This window comes from Podarcis pityusensis (genome assembly GCF_964106645.2).
Source record: "Podarcis pityusensis genome assembly, chromosome: 4".
Lineage (NCBI taxonomy): Eukaryota > Metazoa > Chordata > Lepidosauria > Squamata > Lacertidae > Podarcis > Podarcis pityusensis.
The window spans coordinates 38,104,661-38,120,637 of NC_138027.1; the positions used below are offsets into that span (position 1 = coordinate 38,104,661).

The 15,977-nt window shown below is 42.7% G+C and overlaps 1 protein-coding gene across 2 annotated transcripts in view; it reads left to right on the forward strand.

Moving 5' to 3' along the window:
* The window catches only part of CD96 (CD96 molecule), a 39,136-nt gene that overhangs the window by 11,045 nt on the left and 12,114 nt on the right, over nt 1-15,977 (forward strand). The window contains exons 3-10 of one of the 2 annotated variants that reach the window (XM_081002732.1): nt 151-197; nt 3,708-3,798; nt 4,395-4,568; nt 5,400-5,474; nt 6,140-6,220; nt 10,727-10,801; nt 12,871-12,960; nt 13,169-13,360. In XM_081002732.1, coding sequence (XP_080858858.1) covers nt 151-197; nt 3,708-3,798; nt 4,395-4,568; nt 5,400-5,474; nt 6,140-6,220; nt 10,727-10,801; nt 12,871-12,960; nt 13,169-13,266 — 731 coding nt within the window. In that variant the 3' untranslated portion in view covers nt 13,267-13,360. Of the gene's footprint in view, nt 1-150; nt 198-3,707; nt 3,799-4,394; nt 4,569-5,399; nt 5,475-6,139; nt 6,221-10,726; nt 10,802-12,870; nt 12,961-13,168; nt 13,361-15,977 lie in introns of those variants that run through there. The other variant, XM_081002731.1, reaches the window with a different exon arrangement.

Genomic DNA, 15,977 nt, shown 5'->3' on the forward strand with positions numbered 1-15,977 from the left:
GTATCTGTAGTACTGTTCTTGAACATCATCTCCTCTTCTATTTGAATCTGTTTCATAAATGCCAAGTAATGATTATTGTGTAAGAATTTGCAGTGCTGACTTGGCTGCTGTCTAACTAATGTAAACGTGTATTTTCTTTCTGTGCTCAAGTGAAACCAGAAATCTCTATTGGCCTCCAAGCAAGTTTCACAAGAGAGGTTAGTAAATTTAGAGGTACAAATGCATGAGTTAGTGTATAGCTTTATTGCTCCAGTCATCCAATCAAATGGCACAAACTGAGAATTTGGCCACAAGAAAACCAGCTAGGGCAACTGATTTGGGAACGTTTCCCCCTCAAGTTTGGAATCATCCAGTCAGAATTTCCTCCTAGTAATTATGTGGCCCTCAGATGGTATTGAACCTTTGAAGGAAAGAATTCAGAATGCTCATTAGCTCAAAGTACTCGTTCTTTGACATCTGTAGGCAGCATAAAAGAATAGAAAAGAACAACACATTATCTCATTATCTCATCCTTGTCCTTTGTTTACATGCAACCTGTTTCAGGATTTACCTGACCACAGGGAAAGGGCTGTAGCTCAGTGCTGGAGCAGCTGCCTTGAATAGAATCATGGAATCATAGAGTTGGAAGCATACAGAAGGCACTATGTTCAATTCCTGGCATCTCCAGGACTCATAATGTCCCCTCTCTGAAATCCTGGAGAGCTAATAATAATAATAATAATAAGAATAATAATAATAATAATAATAAATTTTATTTATATCCCGCCCTCCCCAGCCAAAGCCAGTACAAAAGTACAGCACAAACAACACTCGAAAATCATTCATTATAAAATTAATTAATTCAAGCCACTGGCAACCATTGGGCCAGAGCTCCGCGAAGATTGCCGAGGGAGGGAGTCAGGCTGTGCCCTGGCCAAAGGCCTGGTGGAACAGCTCTGTCTTGCAGGCCCTGCGGAAAGATATCTCAAGTCCCGCAGGGCCCTGGTCTCTTGTGACAGAGTGTTCCACCAGATCGGAGCCACGACCGAAAAAGCCCTGGCTCTAGTTGAGGCCAGCCTAACTTCTCTGTGGCCTGGGACCTTCAAGATGTTTTTATTTGAAGACCGTAAGTTTCTCTGTGGGGCATACCAGGAGAGGCGGTCCCATAGGTACGAGGGTCCTAGGCCGTATAGGGCTTTAAAGGTTCAAACCAGCACCTTAAACCTGATCCTGTACTCCACTGGGAGCCAGTGCAGCTGGTATAGTACCGGGTGAATGTGATCTCGCAGTGAAGACCCCATAAGGAGTCTCGCTGCGGCATTCTGCACCCGCTGGAGTTTCTGGGTCAGTCTCAAGGGCAGCCCCACGTAGAGCGAGTTACAATAATCCAGTCTGGAGGTGACCGTCGCGTGGATCACAGTGGCTAGGTCAGGGCGAGAGAGGTAAGGAGCCAACTGTTTAGCTTGGCGGAGATGAAAAAATGCCGCCATTGTTATAGCTGCAATCTGCGCCTCCATGGAAAGGGAAGTGTCGAAGATTACACCCAAACTCTTAACGGACGGTGCTGGCACTAATTGTGCCCCCGCAAGAGATGGGAGTTGCCCCCCCCCAAACCCATATCATCCCGTCCCAGCCACAGGACCTCTGTCTTCGAAGGATTTAGCTTCAACCGGCTCCCACGTAACCATCCAGCCACAGCTTCCAAACATCTGGTCAGTGTGTCTGGGGCCGAGTCAGGATGGCCATCCATCAACAGATAGAGTTGGGTGTCATCAGCATACTGATGGCAACCCAGCCCAAAATTCTGGACAAGCTGGGCAAGGGGGCGCATAAAGATGTTGAAAAGCATCGGGGAGAGTACTCCACACACCAAGGAGTGGCGTGATGACAATTCCCCCCCAAGCACCACCCTCTGTCCCTGACCAAAGAGAAACGAGCGCAGCCATTGAAGGACTGTGCCCTGGATCCCCACGTCGGCAAGGCGGTGGTCCAGAAGTTCGTGATCGACCATGTCGAAAGCTGCTGACAGATCTAGAAGAATCAGCAGCCCCGACCCACCTCGATCCAGCTGTCTACGAAGATCATCTGTTAGGGCAACCAGAACCGTCTCGGTCCCATGACCAGCGCGGAAGCCGTACTAGAATGGATCCAGAGCCGATGTTTCATCCAGAAACCCATTGTGTCGATATACACAATGAAAAGCTAGATGGACCAATGCTCTGATTTAGTATAAGGCAGTTGCCCATGTCGTTCCCCTCCATGTCATTCCCTTCTTATGAATGGGATCATCTCAGAAGCAGGCCACGCCCATTACCAATCCACTCTATGCATTATCAGGCAATGCATAGAGGGGATTGGTAATGGGAGCCAAGCTTTGTACACTGGTAACTGTATATATTTACATGCAAGAAGAACACCCGAAGAAGGCTCCAGGAGTTAAAGTCTAATTCAGATTTTAAAATCTACACATCCCAGATTATATATATATATATATATATATATATATATATATGAAATAATATTATTTTAATTTTAAAATAAAATGTTTTATTTGGCCCATTTCAGATCACAACATTTTCCTAAGTTTGATATGCTTGAAAACACAGGTCCATCTTTTAACATAATCCCTGCTTCAATAGCCTAAGGAGTCATTTCAATCTCATGTGTTGTTGTTCCTATATCTGTCCATCTTCCTATCGCGTTTCTTGTTCTCAGTTTTATACCCGCAGAGAAAAGTGAAATAAATTATTTATATGGTCAACAGGGGGGCAGTAAAAAATACAGCAACCACCCACAGTTCTGAGCTTTCTAAAACGGCTGGAAATGTTAAGTCCCTGTCTATATTTTACACCTCAGATCACATTCAGTATCAAACTTCAGTTAACATAACACTCTGCAGGTACGAGCAGATCTATGAAGGTAAAAGCGTTTTTTTAACAGCTCATCTTTCTCTAGGTAGTTTAGTATTTTGCATTGTATGCATCGAGAATAAGGCTCTTGTGGTCTGCTCGCGGTGTCCTCATATTTAGCACTGTCTACGGGGTACCAAACCACATCCTCTCTGCTTTTAGACAAAACGCATGCCAGATGGAGCCACAGCTATGATCATCCTTTCCTTCATGTTTTGAACTATTTTAGCGATAATATTTTAGTGGTTTCAATACACCTGCAGCTCTGTACAAAATGTTCAGGGTGATTATGGGGACAGAGGATCAAAGACTGAATGTTTCTGTAAAGCTTAGCCTGAAGTATTCAAACATCTTATTGTTTTATTGATTGATATGGGACCTTTACTATGGTGATTTAGACCATCTTCCCTGTTGGGGAAGAAGGAGAAAGCAAGGGGTGCTTGTCCCTGTTCCAGTCCCTGTTCCAGATCTGTTCCTGTTCCAGTCAAACTGCTCTCCTCCTCAGGTTAAAGGACACTGAGACTTCTTCAGGGAAGAAGGCAATGAGGGAGACAGGTAAACAAAACATCAGTTGGACAGTCTCATCGCCACCACAGGGCAACTTTATATTTAATAACATGTAATTGTTTGCGTATTTTAAAAGTGTAAACCACCTTGGGTCCTTGGCAGATAAGCACATAAGTGCTGTAAATAAATAAGTACAAAAGGACAGGTTATGTGAGGCTGATTATCCCACACAAAGATTCAACATTACTCTGCAATGTAATGTTCATTATAGCCAAGCCATTATTGACTTGTTTTCCTTTGATTTTCTAATAGGCTAATATTACTTGTGTGGTAAGGAAGGCATTTCCTAAGCCCGACCTTCAGTGGTACATGGGTGGAGAGATACTGAAGGACAAATCCAGAGGTAATGCAAACATTGTCTAAAATGGCATTTCAAAAATTCACTTTTAAAAAATATCCGGCTGTAACCAGAGAGCACAGTACTCTTTCTGTGAGCAGGAGAATGTAAACATTCATAATCTATGTGGGAGGAAAAGCAGCTTTTATGCTGAACACAACTCTCATTTAATGATAAACTAATACTCCACCTTCCTCAAAAATACAGAGAAAGAGGCACACACAACAGTAAGGATTCCATTATCACAATTCCACAAAAGCAGGGAGAAGAGGTACAATTTAACCTGGCACTGAAATGATGTTCACATTAAGCTAAGTCAGACCATTGTTCCAGAAAGCTCAGTATTGACTTTCCAGGGTTTCTGGCAGAAGTCTTTGTCAGCCCTTTCTGGAAGCACCAAGATTTAACCTGGGATCTTTTGCATGCAAAATAGGTGCTCTGTCACTTCACTGTGGCCCAGTGCTAAAACTTTGAGCTATGGTTTTATCCTTCTTCTTAGCTGGTTTGAGTTTTCTTTGAGTTTTAAAGGTTTGAATATGAGTTTTAAAGGTTAAAAAGGGGAATAAATAAAGACCGATCTCATTTCTACTTATTTTTCAAAGGAATATCCATACAAAAAGAAGATGCAAAGTTTGAGGGAGGTTTTTATGAGAGGAGATCACTGCTGACAATACGAAGTATAACTTGGCCATCCATTTATCAGCCTTTCAAATGCATGTCTGTGTATCCTTTCCCTGGAAATTACATTTCATCTGAAGAAATAGTTCTCCCTTATGGTAAGTCAAATTAAGTTATGAGCCACCTGAAATCCAAAGAGCATATGATATGCATGAACTCAATCTAACTGAAGCCTCTTTGACAATGCGAAGTCTGCAGAAACAAAAGAAAAACACTTCGTTCCATAAATCACTGCACACATGTTTTCAAGGTATAAATTCAGTCATGCTAAGAAAACAGTTGAATATGCTAGTATATATTCAGTACAAATGCATATTCAGCAGGCAATATATTCTTCTTCTTTTTTGTATTATTTATAAAATTTCTAAACCACAATTATGACAGAATCCACAGTGGTGTACAGCAACAGTAAAAATGATAATACATCACATCAACACCACACATCTTTTATAGGGAAAAAAACCCTGAAAGGCAGCAATACTATGAAGCAGGCTCAGGCAGTAAAACAAATTTAAAATGCCTGGGCAAATAAAAATGTCTTCGTTTGTTGGAGAAAAGTTTGTAATGTCAGTGCAAACATTGTTTTGCAAAAAATGCTGCTGGATTTTTGTGGCCTCAAAATTCTATCCACTTTCTCTACAATATTTTCATAATCTAGAAATTATTTAGACTAGACATGAAACTTCACTCTTTATTATGTTGCCCAGCACCACAGAGTACTTAGAAATTTGTATTCTCATCTTAAAACATTGGCCTCAAGGGATTAGCCTGTGTTGTCATTGTAAGGTCACTGCAATATTGATGAAAAGTCATGTTTTGTGTGTACAGTATTGTGTTGGTACATCAAGAATCCAATCAAACTCTCAGTTATTGTGATGTTGTCATTAACCTATTATTGGATTGTTCACTGCAATGGTTATTTTCAACAGAGTTTCAGACTACATCTTTGCCACTCTCAGAATCTGTTACTCAAGTTACTCAAGTCTCGGATTCCCCCACACAAAGTAAGTGGAAGTCTATATTTTTGTGCTTTTCTTAAAACCTGCACACACAAAAATCACATAAATACTGAGAGTAAATGTGGCAATGGTAGAGCCTTTTCTTAGCTGCCATGATGTTGTTCCCCCACCTAAATACAGAACCATAAAGTTTCTGGGAGGTTACTAAAGCTCCATGCTGAAGTAACTCTGTTGTAAGAAGAATGAATTTAACAAGCAAAGATATTCAGGTGCAAAACTAATGAAATTCTTTTATCTCAATGTATTTTGGACATCTTCATTGGGAAATCTGCAAATGTGTTTGTGTGTCTTAAAATACACATATACAAACTACTATATCATTATTAATACTAATGTTAGATCATGTTTTGTGACATTGGCCTAGCATGCCACACTAAGCTGGAAGAGCTAAACCACAAGACCAGGTTCAATCAATATCCTAAGCCAAACCATGGCACAGCACATGTGCAGTGGCAAAATGACCAGTGAGAGACCTGCATTCTTGCACTCTTGAACTTTTGCTTAACCATGGTTTGACTTACTCCACCATACAAACCCTACTGTTGATTTCACCTATCAAGAATCAAATCTCACGGTTAGTACTAAGTTGTTCTTAAGCTATTATTAGGCATTTCATCCACTACATTTGAGACTATTGTTATTTTCAACAGGGCTTCAGACTACGACGATGGAAGCTTCAAAATCCAGTAGTCAGGTTACTCCAGTTTTGGATTCCCTCACAAAAAGTACCGGTAAGTTATGTTTATCTGTATGAAACACTTTCTGCACTTTTCTGAGAAATTCGTCCAACAATAAATGATTAAAATACTTACCAAGCTCTGATATTGCTATTCCAACATGTATCCCATTCCACCTAGGATGGTCCAACTACATTTGTTGTTTATGTGGAAAGTTCAATATGGCAAATTGAACCCACATGCTCCATGCAACGCCCCTAGGCTAATTAGCATCAAGTTTTTCGCTCAAAGCCTAAGGATAGGGAAACGGTGGTAGCTCAGTGGTAGAGTGTGTGCTTTGCCTGCAGGAAATCTTAGGCTGAAATTCCCACCATCTCCAGGTAAAGCTTAGAAACAACGAAAACCGGAAACCTGAAGAACCATTGTCAGCCAACAGATACTACTGAGTAAGGCGAACCACTGCTCTGACTCAGTCTAGAGCAGCTTCCTTCAGTCTGGTGTTGTGCAGGGATTCAGGAATGTCTGATTTGCACCTCAATAGACCAAAGATATATCAAGTATGTCAATATGTTCTCAAGCTGCTCTTACACACTACTCATGTAAGGAAGGGAGAATGTTCTGATCTCGGGTTGAGGACCTCTTTCCAGCCAAACAGCTGCAGTTCCTTTCTAGCCAACCTCCCAACAGGCAGCCACAGGTCAGTGGTGGGCAGGGGCCAGAAGCAAAATATTGATTGACTCGCATACCTCTCTCCATCCCCTATCCAGGCAAACAGGAAGCATGAGCAAAGTTCAAAGATGCAATCTAGCCAGGCAATGAGTGTGGAAAGCAGGAGTTTGGTCTGGGCAGAAGGGGGTATGGTTTGGGGAGGATTCTGGGAGACATATAGAGAAGCCTGGAAAGCTGCATTCAACCCTCAGACCTGAGTTTCCCCATCCCTGTGCTAATCTACCACCACTGCCAAATCTTCTCAACCACCATCTCCCTTCTCCTTATATTCCCCCATCTGCTCCTACATATAGGAATGTTATCTTTCAAGGTAGAGAAGGAGAGAGGGGAACATGAAGCAGCATAAAATCTATGTGTGTGTTTCTCCAAGTTCTTATAGGGTGGTTTTGTGTCCTCTCCTTTGTTTTTCTCTTCATTTTGCCTTCCCTGGCCAAGTCACTTGGCAAAAGACTAACCCGCTTCCTCTGTTCATCTGCAGCATTTTTATTTGCCAAATCTCTAATATACATATTTAAGTCCGCCTCGTAAAATAAGCAGACAAGGCACCGGCAGTGAAGTGACTTCATCATAGCCAAGTGATGCAGCCCAAAAGGGAATGCAATCTGAGAGATTCTTAAAATATTCTCTGAATCCATCTCTCCTGGGAGCCATTGTGCACATGTGAAATTACATTAGGAGCTGCCGAGGTCCAGATGGAGCACCAAGTCAGCTGTTTGCTGAACATTTGTCTTGAGCTGGCTCAGATTTCCTTGTAGGACAGGCACAGCATAGCATCATGATGGGATTTCATACATCTGACAAAGGGCAGCAGTCGGCTGTTTCTCCTTTTCTTTTTTTAGTTCAGGTTCACCTACTCCTGAGCTTGTTTTCTTGCGCCTGCATTTGTTGCCAAGCTAACTTTTTCTAAAATATTTCTTAAGTTCTTTCATGAATGCCTGTGAGAAAGTGGGATGGAGCTCAGTGGTAGAGCATCTGCTTTGCACAGAGAAGGTCCCAGGTTCGATACCTGACATCTCAAGATAGGATGGGGAAGATGCGTTGTCTGATACCCAGGAATGTCGCTGCCCTTGAGTGTAGATAATACTGAGCTAGATGGATTGTCATGGACTGGCTGGATCCTGAGGAGTGGTGGGAGGCATCAGCTGGGGAACCCCCAAGGGGAAGAAGGCTCAGAGCCAGGGGAGTGGTGGCAGAATGACAATGAGTGGTCAGAGGGAGAAGAAGGAGCATACTGGGAGGAGAAGGTATCAGAAGCAGATGCGGTAACAAGATTTGGTGAGCAGGAAGAGGCTGTGGCAGAGGGCAGTTCAGACTATGAGGCAGAAGCAGAGGCTGGAGGGGAGTAGGGCCAGGAGACAGAGAGGCAAGCTGCTGAAAAACCCAGGCAGTTTCCCCCTCCTGTTGTGACTAGCTCTGTCTCTCCCCCCAGTTTCCTAGAACTCAAAGAAATGAAGAAGGCAGAACGGAGGGGGGTTGTGTGCAGGCACAGTTTATGACTGCTTGGGAAAGACCCTGGAGAGGAGGAGCCTTAGGAAGTGATGGGAAGGTGGGGACCTTCAGTCCTCGCAACTTCCTTGTTACTGGGGAAGCAAGGGAAGAGTTGCTGGGATCACTAGTCCTGCGCTGTTTTGGTTTCTTGAATAAGGGATTGATTTCACTGACACCATGTTGTGCTTTGATTGCTTGGCTCTAGCTCCTGAGATGGCCCAGTGCACTTATATATTTATACTTCACCTTTTTTCCTTGGTGGGACTCAGAATGGATTGCAATAAAAATAGTAAAGGTAAAGGGACCCCTGACCATTAGGTCCAGTCGTGGCCAACTCTGGGGTTGCGGCGCTCATCTCGCTTTATTGGCCGAGGGAGCCGGCGTACAGCTTCCGGGTCATGTGGCCAGCATGACTAAGCCACTTCTGGCGAACCAGAGCAGCACACGGAAACGCCGTTTACCTTCCTGCCGGAGCGGTACCTATTTATCTACTTGCACTTTGACATGCTTTCGAACTGCTAGGTTGGCAGGAGCAGGGACTAAGCAATCGGAGCTCACCCTGTCGCGGGGATCCGAACCGCCAACCATCTGATGGGCAAGTCCTAGGCTCTGTGGTTTAACCCACAGCGCTACCTGCGTCCCTACGCAATAAAAATAAGAAGCACTAAAAACATAGAAAAAAACAATCAATAAAAACCAATTATATATATATTCTCTCTCTCTCTCTCTCTCTCTCTCTCTCTCTCTCTCTCTCTCTGTGTGTGTGTGTGTGTGTGTGTAAAATATGCTAAAAACATACCAATACTGTAATTCCAATAAAAACAGCATGGCCCCAGCTCTTTCAATAAAAGCAGGCAGTTCCCAAAAGCCTGTTGGAACAAGAAAGTCTTCACCTGCCAGTGGAAGGACAACAAGGAAGGATCCTTATCCAGTATAAAACAGATTCCTATGCTCCTTTGAAATGTCAACATGTACTTGCCTTTTAAAAACATGAACCTGAATACAAACTCAATTGCTTTCAAGTATGCTCTCTTATCTAGTTGATGTGTAGGGGGCCCTGATACAGCCTCCTCTTTTGTATGCAGCAATGTTATATGAGAAAACACTTGCGGAAGTCCTTCTTTATTCACTTCATTGACTGGCACTGCTCAACATGACTATCTGTACTGCGTGCGTGGAATATCTCCGCTGCCGAGTTGAACAGGGCACTCGACTTCCTTAGACGTCCCATGTCATGGTTCATAAATGTCATGTTGGTTGCAAAGTGCTTTTGTTGCTCTTGCTGTCTGACAAATCCCCTGCTTGCCTTAATAAAGCTGTAACTTCCCTTTGCCTTCTTCTTTTCACTGTAAAAGTTTCCCATTCAACTTTGCTCAGTGAGATAATCCGAATGACAGCTGTTCGGCGCTTAGCTTCCATAGGAACATCCTTTGTGCGCCAGGCACTAAGAGACACTTTGACACGGAGTGTTAATCACTGTACGTCTCTCCTTCTCAAGCTTGCAGCCAGTGTCAAAGAGCCAGTTTCTTTTCTCCCCAAACCCAGATAGATGTCAAGGATGATTGACCTCTTCCCATAGAAATGTCTGAAATAAGACTTTGAAATGTGTCATCCTTCAAAACATGGACTCCGTAAAATTTGGGCAAGAGGTATTGAGAAAGCTGTGGCCGGGAGAAAGGGAGGGAACCTACCAGTGCATTTTTTTCTGGGGGTACGCAGGACTACGCGTACCCCTAAACATTTTGTGAATCTAATGGGAGCAGAAACTAAAAAAAAATTAAATGTTTAGTTTCTTCTCTAGCACGGTGAATCATAAGTCCCATTGCTACCTCCAGTGTCCATTTACTGTTTTTATTTTTCCTGATTTGAACTATAAAATGGTGGTTCTCTTGAATAAAAATGAGAGTCGCCCTAAATATTTTTTAAGGGAAAAAAGCACTGGAACCTACAGTAGGAGGGAGGAGGAGGAAGAAATGGGGAAGAAGCCAGAAGAAGTGTGGGAGAGGGGCAAGGAGGCTAAAGGGAAGCTCAGGAAGATTTTAAGTATGTTCCGCTGTTTATGTGGAAGATTCTAAGTCCATTTTCCAAATGCAGGAAGAATACCCCTTCAGAGTTGGAGGTGGCAGGGACATGGCACTGGTGTTGCTATGCACAGCACACACCCCCACTCGAGCCACACTTCATGTCCATGCATGTTGTTCAAATGAATGAACAGGGCATTTGTATCCCCACAAAATGAAGCTTTTTCACTAGCGTTGTGACCTGTCTCATGGGAAATCTCTTCAACAAAGCATTGATGCAACACTTTGAACAAGGACCTTAAAGACACTTTGATTTCCACAGAGCCCGGGCTTTCGACTAAAAACCTGCAAGATAACACCGTTACTAAGATCTCCAGTTACTCTGCAGTGCCACAAAGTAAGTAGCCTACAGTAGCTTTTTATGTTAACAGCCAGATGCGCTGACCCATTGCCCAACACAAACCAGTTGTTTTGGTTTGGGGGGGGGGAGAGGGAAGTTAACTTCAATGAAAGATCCAGAAGTGAAGAGAAATGCAAACTATTCCTTTGCATATACAGTCATACCTTGGTTCTCGAATGTAATCCATTCCGGAAGTCCGTTCAACTTCTGAAAACGTTCAAAAACCAAGGTGTGGCTTCCAATTGGCTGCAGGAGCTTCCTGCACTCAATCAGAAGCCATAGAAGCCACGTCAGACGTTCAGCTTCCAAAAAAAGTTCACAAACCGGAACACTCACTTCTGGGTTTGCAGCATTCAGGAGCCAAAACATTCGAGTCAGAAGGCGTTTGAGAACCAAGGTACAACTCTACTATCAAAGAAAGATGATAGAGCTTGCTCACTATTTTGTGACGTTTTGGTTGTCCATAAGACAGGGAATTTAGGATTTATTTATTTTTATCAAACTAAATGTGGCAATGTAACCCTTAGCCGGGCATGCAGATACCTTATCAGGTGGCTTTCTCTTTGAGAAAAGCTCATTTATATGGCACGCAGAAGGTTATATCCTCCTCCCTGCTGTGGATTAAGTGGGAGGAGCTCATCCATGCCTGTCTCTGTCCCACTACACCTCTGCCTTTGACTCTGGGCTCATCCAGACTCTGAGCCCTCTGTTGCCCTTCCCACAGAGACTGAATAGTTCAACCCGTGCTAGATTTTTCCCCCTAGCTGTACCATATTGCTCCAACTGAAATGTTGCTTGTCTTGCTGCCTGGAAAAAGGCTCCCAGTCATTAATCCGGGAAGACTCTAACCAGTGGCCTAAGGGTTAGTGCTTGCTATTCACAATTACGATTCTCTTAACACAATCATTTCTCATGTCTAACACGCTTAGCAGGCTGCTCCTCTTTCAGGCTGCGGATGCTTGCTTGACTTACAAGCTGTGAAAAGCTATTCCCTGTGGCAAGTCATTCTGCTTAAAAGTTCACATACATAACACGCAATTAGGATCCAACAAACTAATATTGATCGCTCGCTCCCAAACTGTTTCCTACACAAGTGAGAAGTGTCGGATGAAGTGTGGAGGGCAAGGGTCTGACAAGAATACCCTTTTCCTCCTTCACCCACCCACCCCAAATACATGGGCTGCAATAGATCACTGGAAAAGAAATTAAATTTGCTCAAATCTCCCCAATGCAGAGGTGCAGATTCTGAGGGAACTCAATGCCCTCACCACGGGGGGAGAAGCTTTGGATATTATAATGGAAATCTGGGAAAAGGATGGACGGTTCTCACAGATTTCCTCCCTCGTCCTGTTCCACAATGTCTGAAATTGCCCAGACAACAAAGGTTATTTTCAGATATGGGGCTAAGTGAAGATATGTCCACATATATTTATGACATGTGCAGAGGAATGCTAGAACATTATTTGCTTTTCTGTTATAACTATATTCAAAAATCTCTGTGTGTCTGCAATTTAATTGTAAACATGTATAATTAAAGCCACCATGTACATCACTTCTGCTCATAGGGTTGTCATATGTCTGGAACTTCCCGGGCTTACTGGAATACTGCAGTCGGAAACAGTATGTGGTTGGAAATTGGCAAAAATATCTGGGGAAATCCGGATGTATGGCAATCTATGTTGGGTTTTTTGCTGATTTTTCTTAAAAATATCTCAAAAATATTATTATTTTTCAATTTTGCCCAAAGCTCAACAACTTTGGCAAAACAAAACAAAACTCAACAATTTTTGTGTCTGTATTTTCACTCTTTAAAATATGGCAACCCTGGGATACAACACAGTGAGTGACATCTTACACTCACTAGTTCATCATTTAACCAATGTTTTTGTTTTGCTTGATGCTGATGCCAACAGAAGCCTTTTTTCAAAACTAAAATATCTAGTGGGCTAAATTTTTATCATATAGATAAATAATGGTGCTAAGATGGTTACAATTTCAGAACACGGAAATCAAGTCAGTATAATATATATCATGTTGGGGTTGTTGGTCTGGATTTTTTTTTAAAGGGAATCTATCCACCAGCAGAGAGACGGAAGTAACCACACTGATTACACTTGATCATTCATCCACTGGGAAGAACTGGTTTAATAATACAGGTGAGTTACTGTTTCTCTTTCAGATGTATCCTGCTGCAAACATTTCTTTTTGATCCTGATCTTGAAATCTTTCCATTGATCTCTTGGGTGGAGGTGTGGGATTAAAGGAAGGTGATTCATGCTTAAATTTCCCCTCCCCAAATCTCCATGATCATAACGGTCGATCATGGCAGTAGGGATGTTCAAATGACCTTCTCTGTACATACAGCAAATGCGTATTGGAGGAACCAGTTGTGCCTGGTGTCTCTTCCTCCAGTGTCACAGCAACCCTTCCCTCCCTGTCCATATACTCAGCACCATGTTTGAAGTGGGAGCCCACAAGAGTGCAGATATGTAACTATTGGCTCTCCATTGAGAATGGTTTGCAAACAGGGCTGTGTATTGGGTGGAGAGCTGATGTGTGTACAGCTGGATATGTTTGGAGTCCCCATCAGATATCACCTGTGGACATTAGAAAACAGTAATAATAATAATAATAATAATAATAATAATAATAATAATTTATTTATACCCTGCCTATCTGGGCAGTTGCCAACAAAATATTAAAATACAATAGTCCTTCAGATATTAAAAGCTTCCCTAAACAGGGCTGCCTTCAGATGTCTTCTAAAAGACTGGCAGTTGCTTTTTCCTTTGACATCTGGTGGGAGGGTTTTCCACAGGGTGGGCACCACTACCGAGAAGGCTCTCTGCCTGGTTCCCTGAAACTTCACTTCTCACAGTGAGGGAACCACCAGAAGGCCCTCGGTGCTGGACCTCAGTGTCCGGGCTGAATGATGGGGTGGAGATGCTCCTTCAGGTATACTGGGTCTGAGGCCATTTAGGGCTGTGAAGGTCAGAACCAACACTTTGAAATGTGCTCAGAAACATACTGGGAGCCAATGTAGGTCTTTCAGGACCGGTGTTATATGGTCTCGGTGGCTGCTCCCAGCCACCAGTTTAGCTGCCGCATTCTGGATTAGTTGTAGTTTCTGGGTCACCTTCAAAGGTAGCCTCATGTAGAGCGCATTGCAGTAGTCCAAGCGGGAGATAACTAGAGCATGCACCACTCTGGCGAGACAGTCTGCGGGCAGATAGGGTCTTAGCCTGCGTACCAGATGGAGCTGGTAAACGGCTGCCCTGAACACAAAATTTAAGAGAGTTTGTGAACTGGTCCAGTAAACGCTTCCGCTGCGCCACCAGCAACAGCTCTCTTTGCAGAGTATTAATTAAGTCCAGTGCAGAGATTCTTGTTGCAGTACAAGCTTCAGAGTCTCAGCAGCAAAGAAATAACGACACAGGGAAGCCTGTCTTTCCAAAGACAGGTTTATTGCAGAAAGATAACAGAAATACCTCCGGAGCTTTCAGACATTTTTGCTTCACGCCCCATCGGCAGAGAAAACAAACACTCTTTATATACTGAGCAACTTAACAACTTAACGAGCTTGACTACTTAAAGTCACATGACATTGCTAACTTGCCAGCGTCTTAGGTTTCACACCCTAACACCCCCTCTCGCTGGCAATACAAAAACCAAAATTACTTCAGGCCCATTTCTTCACAAAAATTTTCATGCCGCTGAAACCCAAGTGGTTTTGTAAAACCATCAGCTTGATTTTCATGACTGGGACAGTAATTTAATTTAACAATTCCTGCTTTTACCGTTTGACAAACATTTTGAAAGCGGATATCCAAATGTTTTGTACGACCTTTAAACTGCCCATTTTGTGCTAACTTAAGACACGGTTGATTATCACCCCATACAGTGATTGGAGTGATGGCCTTTTCATACATCTCTTGTGCCAAGCATTTGTAAAATTCTAGATCTCTACATAACTCAGATAAGGCACAGAACTCAGCTTCTGTTGACGACAAAGCAATTAGGTTCTGTTTCTTGGATCTCCACCCAATCAGAGAGTTACCAAATTTTATTACACAGCCAGACACTGATTTTCTATCCTTTAAATTTGCCCAATCACTATCTGCCCAACAAGTAATCTGTGCTTGTCCTTCCGAAAACAATTCAAGGCAAAAATCTTTGGTGTATTGTAAATATCTTAACACTCTTTGAATTCCTTTCCATGCATTTACACTAGGTTTCGAAGCTTCTCTGCTGAGTAAGTTAACAGCGTAAGCAATATCTGGTCTACTCCATTGCGAAAGATGAAGTAAGCTTCCCAGTGCTGACTGAAAGATTTCAGCACGCTTGAATTCAGCACTATCCTTGAACTCATTGTCTTTTACAAAACCCATTTCCATTGGTGTTCTAACACCTGCACACTCCGTCATGTTAAACTTTTTCAACATTTGCAATATCTTGCCTTTTTGATTCAGTAGAAAACTGCCATTTTTGGTCCTATCTATCTGAACACCAAGATAGACCTTCACATCACCAAGATTCTTAACTTTGAAGTGTTTATTTAACTCTTTGGCTAGTTTTTTTACTTGTTCTTGTGTCTTTGAAGTATAAATCAGGTCATCTACATAAACAAGCAAAGATTCTTGAGCATCTCCTGAACTTCTGAAATATAAGCAATTGTCAGCCTTGCTCCTGCTAAAACCAATGCCTACCAAAACGTCATTCAAACATTCATTCCAATTATGAGCAGATTGCTTGAGTCCATAAATAGATTTATGTAGTTTCCATACCTGATTTGATTTACCAACTTTCAATCCTGGCGGTAGCTCCATATAGAGCTCTTCAGCCAAGTCTGAATGAAGATAAGCTGTAGAGACATCAAATTGATTCACTTTGAACCCTTTCTGAGCAGCAACTGCTAATAGTGCCCGTAGGGTTTCACTCCTTGAAGTGGGTGCATAGACTTCGGAATAATGTAACCCCTTTCTTTGCGTAAAACCTCGAGCTACAAGCCTTGCTTTGTACTCTGGTTTCCCCATCGCTGTTGTCTTTATCCTATACACCCACCTACAACTTATTGCTTTGGTACCTTCTGGCAGTTTGGTGATGGAAAACACACCCAGTTCTTTCATAGAATTCAACTCCTTTTGCATGGCCTCACGCCACCTACTGGCCTCCT